Source organism: Myotis myotis, unplaced genomic scaffold (genome assembly GCF_014108235.1).
Source record: "Myotis myotis isolate mMyoMyo1 unplaced genomic scaffold, mMyoMyo1.p scaffold_m19_p_7, whole genome shotgun sequence".
NCBI classification, from domain to species: Eukaryota; Metazoa; Chordata; class Mammalia; order Chiroptera; family Vespertilionidae; genus Myotis; species Myotis myotis.
In genome coordinates this window covers 36,737,477-36,763,202 of record NW_023416379.1, presented here as the reverse complement: position 1 = coordinate 36,763,202, position 25,726 = coordinate 36,737,477, and the positions used below count along the sequence as shown (strand labels likewise).

At 41.6% G+C, this 25,726-nt stretch overlaps 1 protein-coding gene and 1 non-coding gene across 6 annotated transcripts in view; both read left to right on the top strand.

The window, feature by feature from the left end:
• Positions 1 to 8,838, top strand: part of AMD1 (adenosylmethionine decarboxylase 1) — a 29,382-nt gene extending 20,544 nt beyond the window's left edge. The window contains exons 5-11 of one of the 5 annotated variants that reach the window (XR_004969019.1): positions 755 to 797; positions 896 to 1,040; positions 1,163 to 1,255; positions 1,387 to 1,542; positions 1,938 to 2,127; positions 3,284 to 3,378; positions 8,235 to 8,838. Coding sequence is in view for 3 of the 5 variants with exons in the window: in XM_036318404.1 (XP_036174297.1) it covers positions 755 to 797; positions 896 to 1,040; positions 1,163 to 1,255; positions 1,387 to 1,542; positions 1,938 to 2,078 (578 nt within the window). In the remaining 2 variants the exon portion in view is untranslated. Of the gene's footprint in view, positions 1 to 754; positions 798 to 895; positions 1,041 to 1,162; positions 1,256 to 1,386; positions 1,543 to 1,937; positions 4,080 to 8,234 lie in introns of those variants that run through there. The other 4 variants (XR_004969018.1, XM_036318404.1, XM_036318403.1 and 1 more) reach the window with 4 other exon arrangements.
• Positions 8,839 to 18,929: 10,091 nt separating this feature from the next.
• Positions 18,930 to 19,036, top strand: LOC118660932. The gene has a single exon (XR_004969096.1). It is a non-coding gene; the product is annotated as a U6 spliceosomal RNA (small nuclear RNA).
• The last annotated feature ends 6,690 nt before the right edge of the window (positions 19,037 to 25,726 follow it).

Below are 25,726 nucleotides of genomic sequence, written 5' to 3'. Positions count from 1 at the left end.
GATCAGCTGCCTCTCATGGCCTGAACAGGTATCAAACTTGCAACCTAGGTATATGCCCTGACTAGGATTTGAGCCTGCAACCCTTTGGTGTATTGGGCAACACTCCAATCAACTGAATCACTAGCTAGGACTATAAACCTTCCTTTTTGATCTTTAAGGTCAAGGAACTAAGGGTTTTCTAATCCAACACCCTTATATCCTAGATAAAGCTGATAACAGGATCATTTTAATAATTTGACAGTCACTCACTGGCATGATTTTAAAAGAAAATCAGATTTCTATTCTTATCTACTAATATGAAACTAAACTGGTCTAAATCAGAGAGTGCTAATTGTAACTTAATGTAAATATCTATCAATTGTTAATTTACTGTGTTGAGTGAGGCTTTGAAACAGTATGGAAAGTATTACATAAAATAAGTTGTATTTACTTGGGAGAGTAGATAAATGGGCAACCAAATTCTATTTCCTAATGGAGTTTTAGGGGAGAAGGAACCATAGTTTTCTCAGCACCACTTAGACTGACTCACTGGCTGCTGAAGAGAATTTCTAAACGACAGTCAGTAAAATATATACATATATTTTAAAGGGTGATGGGGGAGAGTCTTGCCTACTTGTGAATTCACCCACTTACTTTCCTTCACTGATATTTCTGGTAGGAGGCAAATAGTATCCCAGCTATTGGAAGGGTGAGAAAAAAACCATCCTATCAAATGGAACTGTTGCATTTATTTTACTTTCTCCTCCCTCAACAGATGGAGCAGCATATTGTATGGGACGTATGAATTCTGACTGTTGGTATGTTGGACATAATCTTACTGATTTTTTTCTTGTATATAAGATTACTTTAAATTGCCGGTTGTCATTTTTAAAAATGAGTTTTTACTCTTGTATAGGTACTTGTATACTTTGGATTTCCCAGAGAGTAGGGTAATCAGTCAGCCAGATCAAACCCTGGAAATTCTGATGAGTGAGCTTGACCCAGCAGTTATGGACCAGTTCTACATGAAAGATGGTGTTACTGCAAAGGATGTCACTCGTGTAAGGATTTTCAGTAATTCTGGATTCTGCTTGGGGACTAACGTATATTGTTTAACTCATTCTTGTTTTATTTTTTAAATTTGTATTTAATTCAGTCTCTTTTTTCTTTCTTTCCTTTTCAGGAGAGTGGAATTCGTGACCTGATACCAGGTTCTGTCATTGATGCCACAATGTTCAATCCTTGTGGGTATTCGATGAATGGCATGAAATCGGATGTAAGTAATAATATTTGCTTAATACTTATTTAGAGAATTCTACCACTGAACCACCAATGCTCACTGCTTAATACTTATTTAAATATTTAAGTGTGCCCTTTCCATTATTAACACAAAATTATTTCTCTAAGGGAACTTATTGGACTATTCACATCACTCCAGAACCAGAATTTTCTTATGTTAGCTTTGAAACAAACTTAAGTCAGACCTCCTATGATGACCTGATCAGAAAAGTTGTGGAAGTCTTCAAGCCAGGAAAATTTGTGACCACCTTGTTTGTAAACCAGGTACTTTGTTTTTTGACAATAAAATCTTCCAGAAAATAAGGGTAGTGAGGAATGTCATAAAATGGTACCTATCAGTCAGATACTAGTTGAGGTTTTTGGGATAAAAAGTTTCTTCTGTTTCATTAAATTTCTGTTGGTTCTTGTTTTATATCTAGTTAATTGGTGGGCTCCCCCTGTACTGTTTATTGTCCCTGTTGGCAGGCCTGGGATTGGGATGGGGGCTGGTGGACATAAGTTATCTTATCTCACTTAAGCCCATAAGAAGGCAGCTAAGATATTTCAAATACCATAGTTCTATGAAGATAAATGTTTTAAATATTTGTGGCATGACTATGTTGTTTGTGAATCTTTTGCAGGTTGGAAGCACTAACAGTTTATTTAATTTTCTTCCCCAGAGTTCTAAATGTCGCACAGTGCTTTCTTCGCCCCAGAAGATTGAAGGTTTTAAACGTCTTGATTGCCAGAGTGCTATGTTCAATGATTACAACTTTGTTTTTACCAGTTTTGCTAAGAAGCAGCAACAGCAGCAGAGTTGATTAAGAAAAATGAAGAAAAAACGCAAAAAGGAAACACACATAAAAGAAGGTGGTGGCTGCTTTTTAGATGTTGATACCGGGGGCCATGCTTTCCATAACCACCACCTTGTAGTTGCAGAAAGCCCTAGATGTAATGATAGTGTAATCATTTTGAATTGTATGCATTATTATATCAAGGAGTTAGATATCTTGCATGAATGCTCTATTCTGTGTTTAGGCATCCTATGCCACTCTTGCTGTGAAATTGAAGTGCATGTAGAAAAAAACTTTTACTATATGAAACTTTACAACACTTATGACAACAATTCAATTTGGTTTATGCACAGTGTAATATTTCTCCAGGTATCCTCCAAAATTCCCCACAGACAAGGCTTTCGTCCTCATTAGGTGTTGGCCTCAGCCTAACCATCCGGGACTGTTCTATTAAATTGCTGCCAGGATGTTACATCCAGTTACCTCCAATTTCTAGGACATATTCTCTACTAATGTTATTGAAAACAATTTCTACTTCATTCAGATGTTTTTTTCAATGGCAATTAAAGTTTTTCTTCCACGAGTGGAGTCCTCTTAAGAAAGTGATTGCAGTTAACCATTTTGTGTACTACTGTTTTAACATTATTGCTTCCTGAGTTTGTATTCCTTTCATTGATTTTGTTCCTCACCATGGTGTCTCCCCTCCCAACCCCGCCCCAATAAAGCAATACACTGTTACACTGGGTCTATACCAATCTTATACCCCAGAGGGGGAAAGGAGATGGACCCTAGGATTTAATTTTCTTTTAAGGTCAAGGGAGTTTTTGTTGGCATTGGCTCTTTTAGAAGGTAGTGACAAAAGTAAACTTCTAGTGTTGATTAGCAAGGAAGACACAAATTAATATTAAACTACACTGGCAGAACTATATGGGAACTATGCCATTCTGTGCTCTCCAGTAAAATAAGATAGCTTCTCATGAAGACCATACCGTGTCTTTACTAACTTGCTAAGTTAGTAGTATAAAAAAAATTTTATCACCAAATTTATTAGCAAGGAGAAAACAAAGGTTATACTGGATTCAGTAAGTCAAATCAAATCATTCACCTTAATTTTTATTTCAGAGCGGCATGAATGTCATTGCCATCTTGTAACCTGAAGTTCTGTGACTGTGATGCACATGATAGCGTTCTGACTTTATGTGTTCCTCTTACTGGTGTTTTCTTCACCACAGTTTCAGAGGATCATGTGAATGAGAACTGTTCCGGTTACTCAGACATACACAGTGAAGCAGAAGGCTGTCCGTAAAACATCCGAAAATCCAAAATGGTCAGTGGGAAATGACTAGAAATACAGGCTTTTAGGAGTTGGCATTTTTAGCTGTATTTGCAAATACTGTGAGATTTAAGCAGCCTAGAAAACAGCAAAGTTGACTACATTTTGTATTCTGTCCTCACTTCTTTTTTTTCCGTTGGGGCTTAATGCAGTGATGTTTTTGTTCCTTCCGTATTTATCAATGAAACACTTTTTTTTAGTGTTTCTAAACATAAAATCTACTTGGTTTTGAAATCAAGTGGTTGGATCACTTTTGACTTATTTTAAGCACATTCTTGATTCAAAGTTTCATTGAAGAAGCTTTCAATCAATGAATCAGTTTGATTCTGTAATTAGCACACAGTACCTACTGTTTTGGTGCTGTTTTGAGGACCAATGCTCAAAGTGGATTTTCTTGGAACAGTGTCCCAGTGGATTTGATGACATGAGTTGGCTTGAGGTCTATTTTTTTTTTCTAATACATTTAAGATTTCTACCTAATGTTGAAAAGCTACACAAATTTGTATGAAACAAAACCTAGAAAAATGAAAACTGTAGATTAAGTAGTAATTTAAATTAATCCTAGTATATTATGATAGAGGAGGGAAACTTTTGGTGCCATAATTTCTCTCTTCATGGTGGTGTTGGACTTAAAATCAGGTGAAATGTATTTCTGTACCACAATTAAAGCTTCAATAAAAGTTTCCTTAATTGATTGTCTAGTGCCATTCAGAAAATTTCTGTTGATGTATTTTTTAAATAGTATACATTATCAAATATTAGGCATCTAAAGTTTTTAAATTAATTGAAAAATCTGTTAAATGATTATTTCCTAAGATTTGTGAGTTATGAAGACAAAAGACCTTTGAGCTCCTGGGAGAATGGCTAATTGGTATTCAGATTTAAACATTTTTTGGTAATGGCTTTATTAACTGAAGCTCAAAAGAACTATTTGGACTATGTACCAGGATATAAGAGATTAGAAAGGGTAAATAGTAAGAATTAGAATGTGTATTTGTGAGTTTGGTCTTAGGGAGTCAAAGGTTTGAAGGTAGAATGTTACCACATTCATTTATGGAACAGGCCTCATAATGGTGGAATGGAGAAGAACAAGCTGTGAGCTTCCTGTACTTAATTGATGGTTATTTCTATTAACTATAACACAATTATAAACTTGATCTTTTTGCCTACAAGAACTTACTTGTTAATCCTCACCAGAGGATATTTTTTCCATTGCTTTTTTATTTTTATTTATTTATTTTTACAGAGAGGATGTGAGTGGGAGAGGGATAGTTAGAAACATCAGTGAGAGAAATATCAATTCAGCTGCCTCCTGCACACTCCCTACTGGGGATGTGCCTGCAACCAAGGTACATGCCCCTGACCGGAATAGACTCTGGGACTCTTCAGACTGCAGGCTGACACTAAGCCAAACCAGCTAGGGCTCCATTGCTTTTCAGAGAGAGTGGGAAGGAAGGACAGAGAGACTGGTTGCCTTTTGCATGCGTCGTCCCCTAGTGGGGGAATGAACCCACAACCCAGGCATGTGCCCTTGACCAGAATTGAACCTGAGACCCTTCAGTGTGCAGGCCAACATTCTAACCATGAAAGCACAACAGCAAGGGCTAGTGTACATATTTTGTGATTCTTTGGTAAAATTTCAGCTCCTCAGTCTCCTTAGCTACAGTAAACTGAGCATCAGAATTTTATAAAAATGTCTATGCACATCTTAGAATAAGCTTATTAGAGAATATTTTCCAAAATTTGAGTAAAGTATTTATTGCTTAGCATAATACTCCCCAGGTCCCTCCATGCTGTCTCAAAGGGATCCTCCTTTTTTGCCGCTGTATAGAAGTGCATATATTCTTTCTGGTTGATGTTCTGGATTTCTTATGATATTTTCCTAAAAGTAGGATCACATAGTATTTACTCTTTATACCAGCAGTCACCAACCTTTGGGACCTCGAGGACCACCAGTGGTCCGTGGACCACTGGTTGGCAACCGCTGCTTTATACAGTGCTCTCATTTAGTGAAAAGTTTTTGAGAGCTTGAACCATGTATTGCTGAGTAGTATTCCTTAGTATTAATATACCACTTTTTTTTTTACCCATTCTATTAATGAGCATTTTACTGATTTCCTGTTCGGGAAAATATGAATAAAGCAGCTGTGAATGTTTGCATATAAATACTTTTGTGGCTTCTGGGTGTATAGTATTAAGCTGCATTTCTCTGATAAGTAATTTAAAATTTTTCTCAGCAATGTTTTGTATGATGCTTTCTCATGCTTGATTTTTAGTATTTTATGTTTCATGATGCTAGGGAACTTACTTTTCTAATTGCTAGTTTATAGATAAATAATTTTTAAATTTTGTATCATGCAACCTTGCTAAACTCATTATTATTATTTTTTAAATATATTTTTATTTTTTTACATAGAGGAAGGGAGAGGGATAGAGAGTTAGAAACATCAATGAGAGAGAAACATCGATCAGCTGCCTCCTGCACACCTCCTACAGGGGATGTGCTCGCAACCAAGGTACATGCACTTGACCGGAATCGAACCTGGGATCCTTCAGTCTGCAGGCCGACGCTCTAGCCACTGAGCCAAACTGGTTAGGGCTAAACTCATTATTTTTTGTTTTGTTTTCTTACTACACTGGTTAACACCTCTAATGCATATTGAGTATTAGTGATAAGAGTTGACCCTGACTGAAGTGAGGTAAGCAAGACACCTAGGGAACAAAATTCAAGGAGGAAAATCAGGGTGATGGCGGTCGGCATCTGAGTGAGTGCATCCTTGCATTCTGCTCCCTGGGGGCTTTGCCTCAGTAGTGTCTTGATCCTGTATGAAGACCATTTTGTCTTGTTCAGATTTTAGCAAGACATTGAGTATTCCATAAATGTTTGCTGTTGGGTTTGTGTAGATGCCTAGATAGATGGCATCTTACATGGTCTTCTGCATAGTTCTCATGAATGGATGTTGACTTTTGACAGATACCCTTTTCCCCCCACCCATTGAAGTGGTCATATCCTTTATTCTGTAAAGATACTATTCCTGTCTTTGGGGAGTTTAGTAATTAAACCTTAGGACTGAAAGAGGCCCCCAAACATTGGAGACAAATGCCTTGTTTAAAGTACCTGCCCAGATGACTGAAGTGGTGGCCAAGGTGGCAGTGATTAAAGTGTTCTCTGAGGTGACAACGGAAGAAACAAAAGATGGCAGATGTTCTTGAAACAAAAGCAATTTTAGTTGATTTGACATGTTGACTTTACAAGACCTTGAACAGGTGACACCCCTCAATCTATCTGCCCATGTGGGAGTGCCCCTCAAAACATCACTGACAGTAAAAACAGCCTTGTGCACCACCTCCATCAGCAGTGGGCCAAAACTGTCAAGAGTAACAAGGACCAAGTCAGCCTCCAGGGCTAGAGAATTACCAACAGCCAGGACATTCACGAGGAGACAAGTCTCCCCCACAGGTCCTCCCATCTTATCTGCTCCTGCTCTGGTCCCACCGCATACCCAGCATTGGCCCGCCCACACCCACACCCCCCACCTCCATCCCCTCCGTGCATACCTCTTCTGACTGTCAAAACCTGTGTTATTTTCCTTGCCTGTAAAATGTGCCGAGCCATGGTTAAAGGGCATGTCAGACAGTGATGTTAGATGCTAGTCACAAGCACCCCCACTCCAGATAACATCCTGCGTCCAGTCCTCTGGAGATGAAGAGCATGTCTGCAAGTGTCTAGAGACCACCTTGCAGCCAGGCAGGGGCTGGAATTACAGGATCTTGACTAGAGAAAAAGTGAAGTGAACTGCTCACTTGCACAAGTTCCCGAGTCCATATTCAAACACTGGCTCATCAATTACTCAGCTAAACCTTTTCTAAATAAGTCTCCCTTTTTCCACCTAACCTAAACCTTGGGGGTTCAGTTATCTCACATACTGGTATATATTTACAATTCAAGAATTATTTTCCCATCAGCATGTTAGCATTTTAGTAGTAGGGCAGTTTGAGGTGAACTGATTGCTTGCTCTAGAAATTTCAAAAATCCATTTAGGAGTTAGAAACTTAACCCCTTAACGTCCTTGACCTTGGTGCTCCCAGCAGATTAATGGTATCTCCCACTCACCCATGTTTTCCTGACCAGCCCTGACTGGATTCAAAGCTTGCAATAGAAATTATGAAACCAATGCTGATGAGACTTTGGAAATACAGCAATTAAACCAATGCTGGTAGCCTTGAACATAGTTCCCAAGGAGGATAATCTGGCAATGCCTTTTTAGCTTGAAGTTTTTCAAAATAGCCATATACAAAGTTTGCATGTAGTTGCAATTTAGATTTCAGAATTTAGGGTGCTGGTTAATTATGTCTATGCAGCATAAATAAATGTTTAAAGGAAATGTGTTCACTGTAATCGTAAGTAGGTAAAACTACAAGAATGTTCAGTGAGTTTATAATGCCGATTATGACTTAAATTTAAGTCATAGTGCTAGATGATGAGAATAATAAAAATGAGCCACAGTCACAACCTAACAGGAAGTTGACATGGTGATGATAGGCATGTGGTGCAAGAGCACAGAAGAGTGCCTCTTGCTTAGGAAAGTTTGAAATAAAAATAGTTGAAATAAAAATTGAACTAACAGCTCTACGAACCAACTAAATACCAAGCAAGGATGTGATATTCATTGTAAGGCAAATATTTTTTAAAAGGTCAAGGTGAATTGCTTCCTCTACAAATTTCAAGAATCCATTTAGGTGGTGGTGTTGAAAGTGGAGGGAGATGGGGAAGTGGTTACCATGGTGGCGGAAAGATTGTGGTGGATGCTAAACTTAGATTTCATTTCCCCTTCCACTTCTGCCTTCAGGAGCACCTCATTGAGTATTGGCTACTGGCAGCTCACTGCTCAGTTCCTCCCTAGAAATGTTCTCAGCTGAAGATTTCTGTGTAAGAAAAATGCTTAAAACAGTTTGGCAGAAAATTTAAAGGGACAAAAATAATCCTGGAGGGAGCTTCAAAATGGATTGCAGAAAGGTAGACTGGATGCCAGGAGACCAGTTAAGACTACTACTGGAGGAGAAGGTAAGAAATATTAGGACTGTGAAGTTGCAGAGACAAAATGATAAATGAGACACAAAGAGGTAAAAAGTAGAAGGCTAGAGTTTTCTGATTTGGTTCTACTGACAACTCAGAAAAAGGAGGAGGGAGGATTGGGATGGAAGATAATAGGCTTGCTTTTGGTTATGCTGAGTTTAATGAGCCAAAGATGGATAAAAAGAAACATTTGCAGTGCTAGGATTATGAGATGATGGTCACTTTTTAATAAAGAATGTTTAACCTTTTCTGCAAACTTCTTAAGTTTGTTTACTTAAAATGTGAAAGAATTGCTTAATATAAGTGAAGTAAACATGTACAATAGGCATTTATAGATTTCACAGAAATGTGGAGTAATAAACCTAAGTTTGACAGTGTCATCTTGGTGATAGATTTATGGGTGTGCTTTTACTCATCTCTATTTCTACAATGTACATCAACTGTTTGAGTGGTAAATAAGAATAACATAGATACAGAGGCAGAGCTGCCTCAAACAGATTGTCAAACTGCAGCGGGAAGGCCGGGGAGGGTTGGGGGGCAGGAGGTAGGGGGGTAAGAGATCAACCAAAGGACTTGTATGCATGCATATAAGCATAACCAATGGACATAAGACACTGGGGGATAGGGGAGGCTAGGGGACTGTCTAGGGCGGGGGGGGGAAAAATGGACACATATGTAATACCCTTTGTAGTACTTTAAGCAATAAAAAAAAAAAAGAATAAGGACAAAAAAATAAAAAGAATAACAAAGCAAGTGTTCCTGCCCTTGCGCCCTGAGCCACCTACCCTGTGGGCACATGCAGGGATAGTAAAGGAGTGTGTGAATGAGAGCTCCCATGCTGAGCTGAGCATGTGGACTTCAACCCTGATGCAGAAATAAGATGGCGGCAAAGTGATCGGGTGGGTTCCAAGACCAAGGCCTTGGCATTCATATATTCAAAAAGGTTGGATTCCCACAGGAATCAGCATTTTTCTGATGGATTTGAGGTAAAGGGTAATCTAAACTAAGATTTTTTGACATGAAAAATCAGTTTTTCCCAATCTGTCACTGATGGTTGCAATATGTCAATAACTTAAAATGAATTTTTCAATAAGTGCAGCCTGATTTTCAAAATTTATTTAGAAGAAAAAAATTATTCTACCAAATAGTTAGAAAAACTAAACACTTGTCCTCAGTTTCTGTACTTACCTGGTTGAAAACTGATAACAGCTTGGGGCTTATACCAGTCACCAGACGCTTTGTAGCCTGATCTAGCCCGGTTTGTACTTCAGAACTTCAGAACGTACAAGCGAATGGAGAGGCGGAACATGGCGTGAGGGTCATTTTCTTGTCTTTGTGGAAGTCATGCCTCCAGATAAAAAGAAGCAGGGATCCAAATGGCATTTGGTACCAGATGCAACCCCCACTCCACACCTCCCTTATTAAGTCGTTCGTTCAAAAAACATTTGCGTGCTGGTACTACCTATCTGAAGGAGACGAGCTCATGCTAAGGCAGAATAATTCTGGGTAATTTTTAGAAGATTTTATTGGACGTTTATAAAACATTAAAATACATGTGAGGTAAGGAAGTGCAACAGCACCCACATCCTAGGACACAACGTTCTTAGAGCTGAAACTATCCCATTTAAAATAGTCACCATTGTTACTATCCTGGGGCTGGAGGGAGGGATTATAAAAGGGCACAAGGAGCCGAAACCGGTTTGGCTCAGTGGATAGAGCGTCGGCCTGCGGACTGAAGGGTCCCGGGTTCGATTCCGGTCAAGGGCATGTGCCCGGGTTGCGGGCACATCCCCGGTGGGAGGTGTGCAGGAGGCAGCTGATCGATGTTTCTGTCTCATCGATGTTTCTAACTCTCTATCTCTCTCCCTTCCTCTCTGTAAAAAATCAATAAAATATATTTATTAAAAAAAAAAAAAAAAGGGGGCACAAGGAAATTTTTAGAGGTGATGGATATGTTCACCACCTTGTTTATAGTCATAGCTGTACACATACAAAATTTATAGAGTTGTTCACTTTTTAGTACTATGTGTAATTTATTGTATGTCAGTTATACCTCAATAAATCTGTCTTAAGATCCTGAAAGTTAAAATTTAGTTACAACGAAACTAAATTTTCTAATCATGATTTCACCAAATTGGCCATCCTACTTCTGCGAAAGAATAAGGGGTTTTCATGGTCCAAATTTTGTTTAGGACTAAGTGGATCAATTCAGATTTAAAACAAAGTGCAAGCTGTCATGTCAGGGTTAGTTAGTTCTAAAAGAAGCACAAAAACCCTGAAGCTTATGGGTGGAGGTTGGCCACCACCTGAACCTGTTTCAACAGAGTGTCTATTGTATGAAGTGAAACTGCCTTAGGCATTTTTGAAAACTTATCTAGACAATTTTGATAGCTGAGGCGTTTTTCCCACATTAGGCAAAGCCCAAATATTTTAATTATTTTCACAAACACCAATGCTTTTGTCAGTTCTCCTACATTGCATGTGTGCACATGCACTTTTTCTTTGAATGTTAAATTTGGTAAAAGTTACAACTTGGAGAAATCACACTAGTATATAAAATAAAAATGTGTGGGATTTTCTATCTATATAAAACTTCTATTCATATGTTTCTGCTTACTACTTTCAAAACTCAGTTCATTTTAAAATTAATACTTCTGCACATTATATTAACCAAATTCATAAAAATGCAAATGATACATATATTGGGTGAAATTCAGTCACTCTCCTACCTCAATCTCCCACCCACCCAATTCCCTTCCTCAGAGGCATCCAGTCTTGCCAGTTTCTTGTATGAACTGCCAAAAAGTCTGTGCATATACAGGCAAATGTGTGTGTTTGCATATATAGGTAAGTATGCACATATATATATGTCTTAGTAGACAGCACACAGTCTTATAACTTTTTCCAGGCTGGTGTGGCTCAGTGGTTGAGCATTGACCTATGAACCAGGAAGTTATGGTTCTATTCCCAGTCAGGGCACATGCCCAGGTTGCAGGCTCAATCCCTAGTAGGGGACGAGCAGGAGGCAGCTAATCAATGATTCTCTGTCATCATTGATGTTTCTTTTTCTCCCTCTCCTTTCCTCTCTGAAATCAATAAAAAATATATTTTTTAAAATGTATAACTTTTAAGTAGGTAACACACCCATATGTTAAAATTCAACAGGCACAATTCTTGAGGTTTCCCTTCCATCTGTGTCCCTGCTTCTAGCTCATTCCCCGCCTAAACAACCCGTGTTGCCAGTTTGTTGTGCTTCATTCTGGACAAAGTCTGTGCATATATAACCAGGTTGTTTCTTTTTACTAATAACACAATCTTGCTCCACATGTGCAGGAACTTTACTGATTTGGTTTACTCTGTCTTCCTTAAGCACCTAGCAACTCCTGCCACATAGTAAGTGTCCAATAAATATTTTGGGGATGAAATAATATAAATAGGCATTATCCTTACCTCCCTAATCTCTCTCATCTTCATTTTTAAATATATCGAGCAAATCCTATTAACCTACCAGAGGGATTTTTTCTGTGTCATACCTTTCTTGCTTTTTCTGTGATTAAAGTCCAAACTCAGGGTCTAATCAGTATCTGCTTCAGACTACTAAAACCATCTAAGTAGCCCCCTAGCTGTCTGTCTAAAAGGGAAATAGCTCTAGGGAAAGAGAGAGAGGCCATGTCACATGACGGAAGGAACACTGGGTTTAGAATCAGACTGCTCGAGTTCATATTTCTGGTCTGCTATTTAGAGCCATGGAACCTACTTTAATATATCTTTGCCTCAGTTTCCTTGCTTGTACTATATAGATAACTGCCTTCTTCACAGGGTTGTTTTAAGATTAAATGGGCTAATATGTGAAGTACTTAATACAGGAGTGAGCAAAAGTGGGTTTACCATTGTTTGTATGAGAAATAATATAATAATTAGTAAATAATATAAGAATAGTTTCTCATACTCACAATTGTAAAATACATTTGCCTGCCCCATGTATATGTACCTGGAATATAATGTGTTCAATAAATATTGCCTATCCTATCTAATAAAAGAGAAACATGGTAATTAGCGTATGACCACTACCCTTCCCATTGGCTAATCAGGGTGATATGCAAATTAACTGCCAGGCAAGATGGCGGCCGGCAGCCAGGCAGCTTAAACTGAACATGAGGCTTGCTTGCTTCAGTGACGGAGGACTGCAACGTTCCCCGTCTGCCTTGCCAGCCTCTGAGCTTGCAGGTTAAGAAACATTGTAACATATAGAAGCTAAACAAAACCCCAGAAACCAGCTTTCAGCCGGCTGGGATCTCAGAGCTGGAGTTGATACAGTGTTTCGATTATAGAACCGAAACAAACCAGATACCTGCTTTCAGGAGCGGAGGCCTAAGAGCTGGAGCCTCAGAGCTAAAGGTGGCCCAGAATAATAAAAAAAAGGAGCAGTTGGGAGCTTCAGTCCCAGCCTGAAAACAGCCCTCAGCCCCTCACCCAGACTGGCCAGGCACCCCAGTGGGGACCCCTACCCTGAAGAGGGTGTGACCAGCTGCAAACAGCCATCATCCCCTCACCCAGGCTGGCCAGGCACCCCAGTGGGGACCCCCACCCTGATCCAGGACACCCTTCAGGGCAAACCAGCCAGCCCCCGCCCATGCACCAGGCCTCTATTCTATATAGTAAAAGGGTAATATGTCTCCCAGCACCAGGATCAGCGTGACAGGGGGCAGCCCCCAAACCCCCTGATCACCCTGCAGCTCTGTGTGTGACAGGGGCGGGGCCGCAACCTCCCTATCTGCCCTGCTCTGTTCGTGACAGGGGAAGGCGCCCCAACCCCCTGATCGGCCCTGCTCTGTGCCTGATAGGGGGGAGCTCCCCAACCCCCTGATCGCCCTGCGGCTCTGTGTGTGACAGGGTGCGGCGCCCCAACCCCTGCTCTGTGTGTGATGGGGTAGAGCCATAACTTCCCCATCGGCCCTAACCCCAAACCCCCTGATCACCCTGCAGCTCTGTGTGTGACAGGGGGCGGCGCCCCAACCCCCTGATCGGCCCTGCTCTGTGGGTGATAGAGGGTGGCGCCCCAACCCCCTGATCTGCCCTGCTCTGTGTGTGACAGGGGGCAGTGCCCCAACTCCCCTATCGGCCCTACTCTGTGAGTGACAGGGGGGAGCTCCTCAACCCCCTGATGGGCCCTGCTCTGTGCGTGATGGGGGAGCTCCCCAACCCCCTGATTAGCCCTGATCTGTGCATGACGGGGTGGCACCGCAACCTCCCCATCGACCCTGCCTTGAGTGTGACGGGGCGGTGCCTCAACCCCCCAATCGGACCTACCCTGAGCGTGACTGAGGGTGGCATCGCAACCTCCCAATCTGCCCTGCTCTGTGCATGACAGGGGGTGGTGCCCCAACTCCCCAATCGGCCCTGCTCTGAGCCCGACCAGGGGCTGCACCTAGGGATTAGGCCTGCCCTCTGCCACCCGGGAGCAGGCCTAAGCCAGCAGGTCATTATCTCCCAAGGGGTCCCAGACTGCAAGAGGGCACAGGCGGTGCTGAGGGACCCCCCTCCCCCCCGAGTGCACAAATTTTTGTGCACCGGGCCTCTAGTTATTATTATAACACAATTCATCTTTCTTGAGCACTGTTTTGAGCACATCATAAGTCCTTTTTCATAAACCTTTAAAGCAGTTCCTCATAAAAATTGTACATTATCTACACTGAGCCTTAAGGCCCCTTATCAATTTATCTCTTCCTCCTCACTAAACCAGTTCCTTTTTTTTTCAAGTATATTTTGCCGTAACCAGTTTGGCTCAGTGGATAGAGCGTCAGCCTGTGGACTCAAGGGTCCCAGGTTCAATTCCAGTCAAAGGCATGTACCTTGGTTGAGGGCACATCCCCAGTAGGGGGAGTGCAGGAGGCAGCTGATCGATGTTCCTCTCTCATCGATGTTTCTTTCTCTCTATCCCTCTCCCTTCCTCTCTGTAAAAAAATCAATAAAATATATTTAAAAAATATATATATATATTTTTTATTGATTTCAGAGAGGAAGGGAGTGGGAGAAATAGAAACATCAGTGATGAGAGAGAATCACTGATGGACTGCTTACTGTACGCCCCCTACTGGGGATTGAGCCCACAACCTGGGTATGTGCCCTTGACCGGAATCAAACTCAGGACCCTTCAATTGCAGGCTGACACTATCCACTGAGCCAAACCAGCCAGGGCTTTGTTTTTCTTTTTTTTAAAAAAAATATTGTTGAAAGTATTACATATGTCCTCTTTTTCTCTCCCATTGACCCCTTATTGTTCACCCCCGCCCCCTGCCCCAGGCCTCCACTATCCTATTATTTGTGTGCATGTGTTATTCTTATATGCACACAAGTTATCTGGTTTTTCTCTTCCCACCCACCCACCTAACCCAGTTTCTTAATCTGCTATGAAGTGTGAGCTCCACTCCTGTCACCGAGTTGGCAAAATATACCACTCAAAAGTCATCCACACTCTCCCCAAAGCTTCACTTAGCACTACCCTTCCTCCCTCATACCCATTTCATCTTGCCTTTTCTTCCTTTCCTTCCTTTCTCCTCTTTTGGACCCTCTTCTACCCTCAGGCCTTCTTGGGCTAGTTTTGGAGTATGGAGATATAATTGTTTCCATATGACATATTACATTTATATTTCTACTAGAGGCCTGGTGCACAAAATTCGTGTATGGGAAGAGTCCCTGCCGAAACCGGTTTGGCTCAGTGGATAGAGCGTCGGCCTGCAGACTGAAAGGTCCCAGGTTCGATTCCGGTCAAGGGCATGTACCTGGGTTGCAGGCATATCCCCAGTAGGAGATGTGCAGGAGGCAGCTGATCGATGTTTCTCTCTCATCGATGTTTCTAACTCTCTATCTCTCTCCCTTCCTCTCTGTAAAAAATCAATAAAAAATATATGAGAAAAAAAAAAAAAAAAAGAGTCCCTAGCAGCCACCCTGGTGGTCAGCGCACATCATAGCAAGAGATCAAACTCCCGGTGGGTTGAACTCCCGAGGGGACACTTTGCATATTAGTCTTTTATATAGATAGATGTTATACATCATTACATATGTTCAATTGTGGGTATCCAAATTATTCCATTAGAAATAATGTCCTCAAAATCTTCTAGTCTGTTCTTTGGTTACCCTTTGTACAATATATTCATAATTAACTCATGAAAGACATTTTGATTTTCTTTATTTCTTTTTTTAAACATTTGATCTTCCAATTCCCTTCCAATTCCAGAACTAAGACAATAAAATATACAGAAAGTTCTGCCAGGGTGTAAGCTGAGACAGGCTGCAGGCACCTGGAAGAGAGGCCTGGACCAAGGGATACAGGAGCAAGGCTGCATGCCCAGAGCACTTTCCTCATAGAAAATATGGAGTTAAAGTACCTTTTGGTTTGCTGTAAGCAACTGATCTTAAGAGTAAACCACAAATTATTGGTCATGAGCACTATGGCCACTGCATATACTTATTACATATAAATACTTACTTAGCACCTTTGTTGTGAAGGCACTGTGATTTCAGGGTACAAGGAGACATTGAACTCTTCTTCCTTGTAATGAACTTCAAATCTAATGTGATATAGACCCAATATGTCACCCAATAAGAAGCCATCATCAAGGGCTGTAACAACCAATTAGTGCTTCATAGAGAAGCATGAACTTGATCTGATTCCTGGAGAAAGGGTCAAAAGTTTAATGAGCACAAGGAAAAGGAAATATTTTAGGTGATAGATACTATATGAATATTATATTCTTTAATGCGAAATTCCATTTTTTATGGCTCTTTTCAGTTTATTGCATGAAGGAGTTACATGAGTTCAAGTTAAAAGCAGACCCCATATGGTTACATTATATAAGCTGTGAGGTTTTTAAACCTGTGGACAAGGAACGGAAGGGAAATTCTACTCATTGCAAAGAAATCCTCACTTAAGCTTCAGTGAGCCAAAAATGCGTGAACCTTCAGGTGGTCATCCTTAGTCAGTCTGGTCTCTACGAGGAACTGGCATATGTTCTTGCGCTGGTCACCCTGCAGCTGAATTACTTCTCCATATTCTGGATGCTCAATGACAGTACCATTGCAGGCAAATTTCATCTTAAAGGCCTTCACTAGTTTCATTTTATCGTAATCACCGGTGATCCCTTGGACAGTGGTAAGAGTCTTTCTGCCATTTCTCTGTTGAATGCTTATATGGATACTAGGGGCCCATTGCACGAATTCGTGCACCTTGAAAGAAACTGTGGGCCATGAGGCTGCCGCGGGCACAGGGGCGGTTCTCCAACCATCCTCCGCGCCCTGCACGGCCCCTCCCGTGGTGGCCCCTGGTCCCCTGTCTGCCTGCAGCCCCATTCCCACCACCACCCCTCCCATGCACTGACAGCACAGAGCGATTGGGGCCAGCACCATCAGCAGGTGCAAGTGGTGACTGCTGCCCCAATCGCCCCTCAGAAGCAGGGGGAGGTGGAGAAGCCCTCAGGGGCGATCGAGGTTGGCAGCCACCGCTTGCACGGCTCCAAGCAATTGAGCCAGCACCGGGTGCTGGCAGCGGGTGCGAGCGGTGGCTCTGGCACCAGCAGCGGTTACAGCAGGGCCAGCACTGGCAGCAGGTGCAAGCACCGGGAAGGACCACGACATGCAGGAGCAAAGAATTTTCAGTAACCACCAGAGGCTCGCCCTGATGACAGCAACCGGTGACCCACCTTGGTCTGGTGCCCCTGCTCACCTGCTCTGCTCCACTATCCTGCCATGTACCGCATGCACCTTCTGGTGGTCAGCGCATGTAATAGCAACCCATTGTTCGGTTGTTCAGTTGTTCGGCCATTCAGTCTATTTGCTTATTAGAGTTTTATATATATAGATACTAGTATTAGCAGTCCTCAGTGGCAGCAGGAAGCAGATCATCACACTGACTTGCATCAGCAAAGGGGTTGAAGGAGTGGAGGTTCTGATAGCGGACATACTGTACAATTCCTTTTCCTGGGTGGAAATGGCCTGCGGAAGGCTGAGGTGGGAGAAGGCATGCAGGGTTGACAGAGCGTCCAAAAGCGAGGAAGGTTCGAAGGGAGGTTGCTGAGTCCTCGCTGGCAGTGCAGTCACTCAGTGTGAAATTTCATTTAAAAACTAGGTTCCATCATTATTTTATAGACAAAGAGATCATTCAAGTGACGTTTATTGAGTACCTACCATCTGCAAAGCGCTATGCAAGTTAGAGTGGGATTTAGACATGAATGGGGTGTAATCCCTGCCCTGTAGGCGACTGCAATATAATGGAGAACACCAAGATGTTAAATACCTGACTCATAACTTGCAGAAGGAAGGAAGCTCAGAGAGCTGCAACCCCAAGCCTGGAACAGAATGTCCTGTAGTTGTGTAGTCAGTCTTTCTCCAGAATGTCGCAAATCCCTCTAACAGCAAATGTGGGCAAAATGTTATAACTGTGGATGACATCAGGTGAATAACAGAGCTACATAAATCCACCATTTCGCATTACTGAACGGTGATACTATGTTTTATTGTATCATCATCTTTATCATTACTTTCGCAGTAAGTGGTTTTTGTCGGTTCCTTGTTTCAGCCATGAGACCTTTTTGTTCCTGAAAAAAAGCATTACGCAAGTTGTGTGGGAGGGATCTAGTATTATCCAATACAACTTCTCATTGTATAAACGAGGCGGCTGGGCCGTGTTAAAGATATTGCTTAAATATGAGGCTCTTCCTTTCATTCATTTCTTTAATGAGAAAGGCACTTATATTGAAGTTTTATATTATAATTTGTCATTTCAGGTCATTTTTTGGACTGATCCAGAATGGGACATCTGTGACAGCCAGTTAGCGCTGATAGGATTAAGTGCTCTAAGAACTTTTGTTGCCCATCCTCACAACCCCACTCTTAATGCAACGCTTTCTTTCCATGCCAGTTAAAAAAGAACCTTGGCTATTTTTCCAAAGAGCACATCAATACTCTCAAATGCAATAATACATAAGAAATTTAAAGTTACTTATTATTATTATATTTTCTCTTTTTTTCCAAGCTTCAACTCTAAATGACACCCAATTGGATTGGGTAATATGCTTCTGTACAGAAATATATTAGGTTTGAATGTGAGGAACTGTAGAAGAACTAAGGTTTCTTTGTTTCCCCAAGCCAATCCCTTTTTTTAGCCCTTATGTACTAAATTTTTATCTGCAAACTGGAATTTTGCAATGAATTGTTCCAATTCAACAAGTACATATCAACCTCCTCCTACAACATGGACTGTTTTGTGCTTAACGCCAAAGAACACATTAAGAACTCACACATGGTCCCACACTCTCAAATTGTTTGTTAGATACTGGGAAGTGTTTCATGGAACAGAAGTTCATGAAAGATGAATAGATGCTGTTAATTTAGCATAATGTAAGTAAAATGTTGTTTTTCTTCTTCCCAAAGTGTAGCTAAAGTTATCAGAGGCTTATGAAAAGCCACTGGTGTGCTCGCTTCGGCAGCACATGTACTAAAATTGGAACGATACAGAGAAGATTAGCATGGCCCCTGCGCAAGGATGACACGCAAATTCGTGAAGCGTTCCATATTTAAAAAAAGAAGAAAAAAAAGAAAAAAGAAAAGCCACTGGTGATGCCCATGTACGTGCCTCACCTACCAGAATACGTTGCACATAGAAAATTATGATGAATCATTGTAGGAGTTCTATGTCACTGAAGCAAGCACCTCCCTTCTTAAACAAAAAAAAAATTAAAAACCCAACCCAGGTGTATGAATTAATTCCTGAGAAAATAAATGTAAATGAGAGGATTCAGCTAAGATGATACACAGTGGTTTTCACTGCTTATAAAAAGATGTCATTTTAAAGAATGAAACAAAATAAGAGAAAGATCTGATGACAGCTACTTAATTGCATTCTATTTTTTAAATACTGGAAAATTTTTGTTTAATGTTGAATGCTATTATTCTTAACTAGCTGCTCTCCTGAATCACTCAAAATATGAAAAGACACATTATCTTGTGGAAAAATCACAGCTTAATACAGCATAATGTTATCGAATCAAATTGCATCATCAACTTTTTAATGTATTTCCACATTCATGAATACATGAAATAGTATCATGTACCAGAGGAGCTTGATAAATATTCACTGACTCTACATTTCTACAGCAGGCAATAGGTTAGTCCAGGGGTGGGCAAACTTTTTGACTCGAGGGCCACAGTGGGTTCTTAAACTGGACCGGAGGGCCGGAACAAAAGCATGGATGGAGTGTTTGTGTGAACTAATATAAATTCAAAGTAAACATCATTATATAAAAGGGTACGGTCTTTTTTTTTTTAGTTTTATTCATTTCAAACAGGCCGGATCCAGCCCGCGGGCCGTAGTTTGCCCACGGCTGGGTTAGTCAGATTTTTTTTTTTTACCTTTTATATGTTTTGACTATAAGTGCAACAAAAATAAAGTGCATTTTACTTGTGTTCACATTAAAAAGTATTTTTCTTCAGGCCATAATTACCAAAGACACATTGGCACCAGAAAGATGGCTGTACCCTCATGTTCTATTCATCTGTAAAGAAGTTGTTTCTTATCAGGGAGCACAGAATATGAAGTTGTAACTAAAGTTTAGCTATCTCTCACAAAATTGTCCTCTTAAATATGAGAAATAATTGTGTTCCAAATGTTTGTGCTTAAAACTAGGAATAAAGGTCTGATTGCTGCTTTTAAATTGTTGCTATAGACCTGGCCGGATGGTTAGAGCATTGTCCTGTACACCAAAAGGTTCTGGGCTCAATTTTGGTCAGGGCACATACCTAGGTTGTGTTTGACCCCTGGTGGTGGCATATACGGGAGGCAACCAATTGATGTCTCTCTCTCTCACACTGGCGTTTCTCTCTCTCTCTCTCTCTCTCTCTCTCTCTCTCTCTCTCTCTCTCCCTCCCTCTCCCTCTTCCTTCCTCTCTCTCTCTAAAACCAATAAAACGTACTCTCGAGTGAGGATAAAAAAAATAAAATAAAATCTCTCTATATAAAAGCCTAAGCAACCATTAGGACAGAATGACTGGAATGACCGGTCGCTATGATGCACCCTGACCACCAGGGAGCAGACGCTCAATGCAGGAGCTGCCCCCAGCCTGCAGGTCCCAATCGCTGATGGGGCCTGCCAGCCAACCTCACAGTCTCTCCCCCTAGGCCCCCGGGCTGAGATGGGGAACCAGGGGTGGGTGGTGGATGTGGCCCCTTTCCCAGGGGGGCCAAGGACCGGCTCCCTCATAGGGGCTGGCGGCCAATCTCCCGGGTCCCTCCTCCTGTCCCCCTCAACCCCTGCTCCCGATTGGCCCACCACCAGCCTGCTGTGGTGGCAGTTGGCCCCTACCCCCGGCCAGCAGTCCCTGATCACTTGATTGGGGCAGGACCCTGGGCTGGGATGGGGAACCAGGAGTGGGTGGCAGTGGAATGAGCGGCAAGGGAAAGAGGGTGCGGGGAGGGGGAGAGGCAGGGAACTGCATGGTGGTGGCATGCAGTCGGGAAGGGAAGGAGGAGACAGGGAGGCAAGGAACCTGATGGCCCTGATCGCCGGCCATGCCTAGGGCTCCCACCGGTTCATGAATTTCATGCACCAAACCTCTAGTAGTTACTATAAAACTCTCTTGCTCATAGAGATGAGCTGAGCTTATAGCAGACATTTTGCTCTCTTGTTATTTATGCTGATCTCTATAGTGATAATAACAAACTTTCTACACAAGAGTGCTTTGTTCACAAAGGATAGCACTGGAAATCCAGTGCACTTAACTAAAAGCCAAGTATTATTATTGACCCTCTGTCTGCACTGCCCCCCCCCCCCCTTTACTCCTCAGAGCACTTGTGGCAACGTTGGTATAGGGCATCTGTGTTAATTGCCCACTCTATACTTAATATGATCTCACAATATCTATGGCTATTAATGGCAGAGTGGTTTGAAATCCTGAGGAGGCCAAATAGGATGTGTATTCAGGGTGAGAAATGAAAGAGTTTCCTTAGTACTGCTAGCACCCACTGAGTGTTAACACTCAGTGGAAGACAAGCAATTGAAGCAAGAAAGAGAAACTTCTTAAAGACCCATTTGATGTCCTCCAATTTCATTCCAACTTCCACAAAAATAGAAACAGCTGAGCTTATAGCAGACATTTAACATTAATACAGTGGTTCTCAACCTTCTGGCCCTTCTCAATCTTCTGTGACTCAACCATAAAATTATTTTCGTTGCTACTTCATAACTGTAATGTTGCTACTGTTCTGAATTGTAATGTAAATATCTGATATGCAGGGTGGTCTTAGGCGACCCCTGTGAAAGGGTCGTTCGACTGCCAAAGGGGTCGCGACCCACAGGTTGAGAACCGCTACATTAATAAAAACACTGAGGAAAACAAAATTGAATCCTTGGAGAGTTGAAAGCTGAGCACTTTACATCTCTGATTTGATCCTTTGATCCTTAATCTATGAGCACATCCAATTTTATTTTAAATCCTCTTCTCATTCTGAAAGAAAATGCTACCGTGTTTAAGGAGAAAATAGGAGAGAGAGAGAGAAAACTTTTCTGAGCTCAGCAACTCTCAAATGAACAAAATATGGACGTTTTATTCTTCCATCCACTAGGGCACCAGCCTGCTCATTATTAAATATCTGTTGAATGAAAAGACTATATTAATTGTTCTTACAGCTTGATTTTTATCTCCATTGTAGCATCAGATGATGCTACTATGTAGAATGATACTATCAACCACGATTATTATCTGTCTGAGTGGGTGTTGCTGAAAAAACCGATACTGGATTATTCTACAGTTACTGGGTGTGGTATTTTTCCCAGCTAAGTATTAAGGTTTGGCCCTGGCTGGTGTGGCTCAGTTGGTTGAGTGTCATCCCATGCACCAGAAGGTCACCAGTTCAATTCCTGGTCAGGACACATGCCCCTGTTTCAGGCTCGCTCCCCAGTGGGGAGCATGCCCGAGCAGCTGGTTGATGTTTCTCTTTCTCTCCCTTCCTCCCTTCCTCTCTCTCTAAAACCAATAAGAACATATATTTTTTAAAAGAATTAAGGTTTGCCCTAACCGGTTTGGCTCAGTGGATAGAGTGTCGGCCTGCAGACTAAAGGGTCCCAGGTTCAATTCCGGCCAAGAGCATGTACCTTGGTTGTGGGCAAATCCCCAGTAGGGGATGTGCAGGAGGCAGCGGATCAATGTTTCTCTCTCATCGATGTTTCTAACTCTCTATCCCTCTCCCTTCCTCTCTGTGAAAAGTCAATAAAATATATATATTTTTTTTAAAAAAGTAAAATACCAGAGAACCCTTCTGGTTTCTAGATAAGATGCTAACTGATTCATGAAACAATAAAGCCAATTCGATTTTTACAAACAACAACAACGGCATTTTAATCTTCAAGCAAAATTCTCCAATTTTAGCCCTTTGTTAATAGCAAAATTAACTATATTGCACAACTTTTATTCCTGACCCAACTCTTTGACTTTAAGCAATTTCCTCAACCTCTCTGGATCTAGCCTCTTTATAAAAATTAAAGGAGTTATATGAAATTGTCTTTGAAGTTCTGTCTAGCACTAACATTTACTGTAAGTTCCTTTTTACAAATAGGGAAATAAAAATTCTAATGGTAAGTGACTTTTCAGAAGTCACATGATAAAAAGAAAGCCTGAATTTAAGAGTCAATTAATCATATCCAGTCTGGATACATATACCAACAAGGAGCCCATTGTAGAAAAACTGTCAAACTTCCCAGGCACATCTGCTGTCAAGGATCTGTCCTTGAGGGATCAGCTGCCAAAGCTCATCTCACTCGAGAATGGGAGGGCTGGGGCGCTATAAACTCCCTGGTTTGGTCTTGGGAACTTTTTCTGTCTATCAGAGGCTACAACACTCCCGGAGACCAGAGTAGGAAGGAAGAGGCCCAGAGTCAACGTGATCTCCACAGAGACTTGGGACAGGAGATGACTTGGCCCTAGGATTGTTGCTACAATAGTCTGTGTTTTGTTACCCTTTGTAGCTACACAAACGCTTTCTTGTAAGAAAGCATGTTACTAGTAGACTTATTTTATCCCTGCCCTTTTTATTCGATTTTAATTATGGGGAAGCAATTCAAAAGACTGAGTACTGGAGGGGGAGGGGGAAGGAGGGGGAGGGGGGGCATAAAAGAAAAGAAAAAAAGATTGAGTACTGATCTCTGGCTCATCAGCATGAGGTAAAAGACCTAAGATTTCTTTGTTGTAGGTTTATCCTGCAACAAGGCAGTATCCTGGTCTGGCGTGTCTACGTCTCTAAAACAGAAAAGGAGAAAGGAAGAAAGGCCAAACTCCGTGGGTTAAGTTTTCTATGATAAGAGGGGCTTTTTGTTGGAAAGTGGATACTTATCATCTGATAATGGCAAACATAGTGTTTATACTGTCAGGCTCTGTTCCAAGCACCTCACAGGTACTGACTCATTTAATCCTCACAACAACTTATGGGATAATTACACCGTTCTTCCCATTTTATAGAGGAGGAAACTGAAGCACGAGGAAGTTGAATAGCAGGCCCAGAACATACATTTAATAAATGGTAGAGTTTGTTGAGCCCAGTCAGTCTGGTTCCAAGGTCCATGCTCACTCGCTCCGACTGGGGCCAGGGATTGAACCTGTAACTGAGGTACATGCCCTTGACTAGAAATTGAACCCAAGACCCTTTGGTTCCCAGGCTGACGCTCTAACCACTGAGCAACCGGCCAGGGCCGAAGACTCTATAGCAGTAGTTCTCAACCTTCCTAATGCTGCGACCCTTTAATACAGTTCCTCATGTTGTGGTGACCCCCAATTTCATTGTTACAAACTGAACATAATTAAAGCATAGTGATTAATCACAAAAACAATATGTAATTATATATGTGTTTTCCGATGGTCTTAGGCGACCCCTGTGAAAGGATCCTTCGACCCCCAAAGGGGTCGCGACCCACAGATTGAGAACCGCTGCTCTATAGTTTTAATAAGCATCCCAAGTGATTCTAATTTAGGGGATACAGTACCATACTGAGAAATACTGACTCCTAAGAAGGATTCTTTCTTCTGAGAAAAAAGCATTTTATTCATCTACTCAAGAAGCATTTATTAAGTACGAACTGTAAATTCAGAATTGTATTAATTCTAAAGTTGGTATATGTGAGACTACTTCAATTATTGGGTCCTTGACATGAAGGAACTTTTACTTTTATTGCAAAGGCTAAACATAATACACATTAATTTTAACAATTCAACAAGCATTTCCTGAACACTTAACATGTGTCAGTCATTGGGTCATCTCACTTCTATAAGAAATAATGTTAACAGTGAAAAAGTAAGGGTCAAAAATAAGTAATAAGTGATCCCAATCAAAATACTTACGGAGGCTTGCCTTGCCTGTGTGGCTCAGTTGGTTGAGTGTCATCCTATGCACTAAAAGGTCCTGGTTGGATTCCAGGTTGGGCACATGCCCGGGTTGCAGGCTCGATCCCCAGTAGGAGGCATGTAGGAAGCAGTCCATTGGTGTTTCTCTCTCATCCATGCTTCTCTCTCCCTCTGCCTTGCCCTCTCTCTCAAGTTAATAAAAACGTATTTTAAAAATACTTCTGGAGGCCCTGACTTGGTAGCTTAGTTGGTTAGAATGTCCTCCGGATACTCCTTCAAGGTTGCAGGTTCCATCTTTGGTGAGGGCACATGGCACAAGAATCACCCAATGAATGCATAAATAAGTGGAACAACAAATTGATGTTTCTCTCTCTCTCTCTCTCCCTTCCTCTCTCTCTTTAAAATCAATCAATGAATAAAAAATACTTAGGGAGGCCCGGCTGGTGTGGCTCAGTTGGCTGAGTGTTGTACCACGCACTAGGAAGTCGCTGGTTCAATCCCTAGTCGGGGCATGTGTGTGCGTGCACGCGCATGGGGGGCGGAGGGGGCGGGGGGCGGGGCTCAATCCCCAGTAGGGAGCATGCAGGAGGCAGCCGACTGATGTTTCTCTCTCACCACATTTCTCTCTCCTTCTTTCTGAAATCAATAAAAACATATTTGTAAAAAAATACTTATGGAGGAGTGTACAGTGCAGACAGAAGCCCTTCTATCGAATAATCTACAACTTAATCCTCAAAGCTATTTGGACTTAGAATAACTTCTAGTCAAGTGTTTCCCTCAAATTCCTCTGAAGGAAATTAAACTAATTTCACGTTATTTAATTAATTTATTCATCCATTTATTCAATTACTTTAATGAACCCCCCACACTGTACAAAGAAGC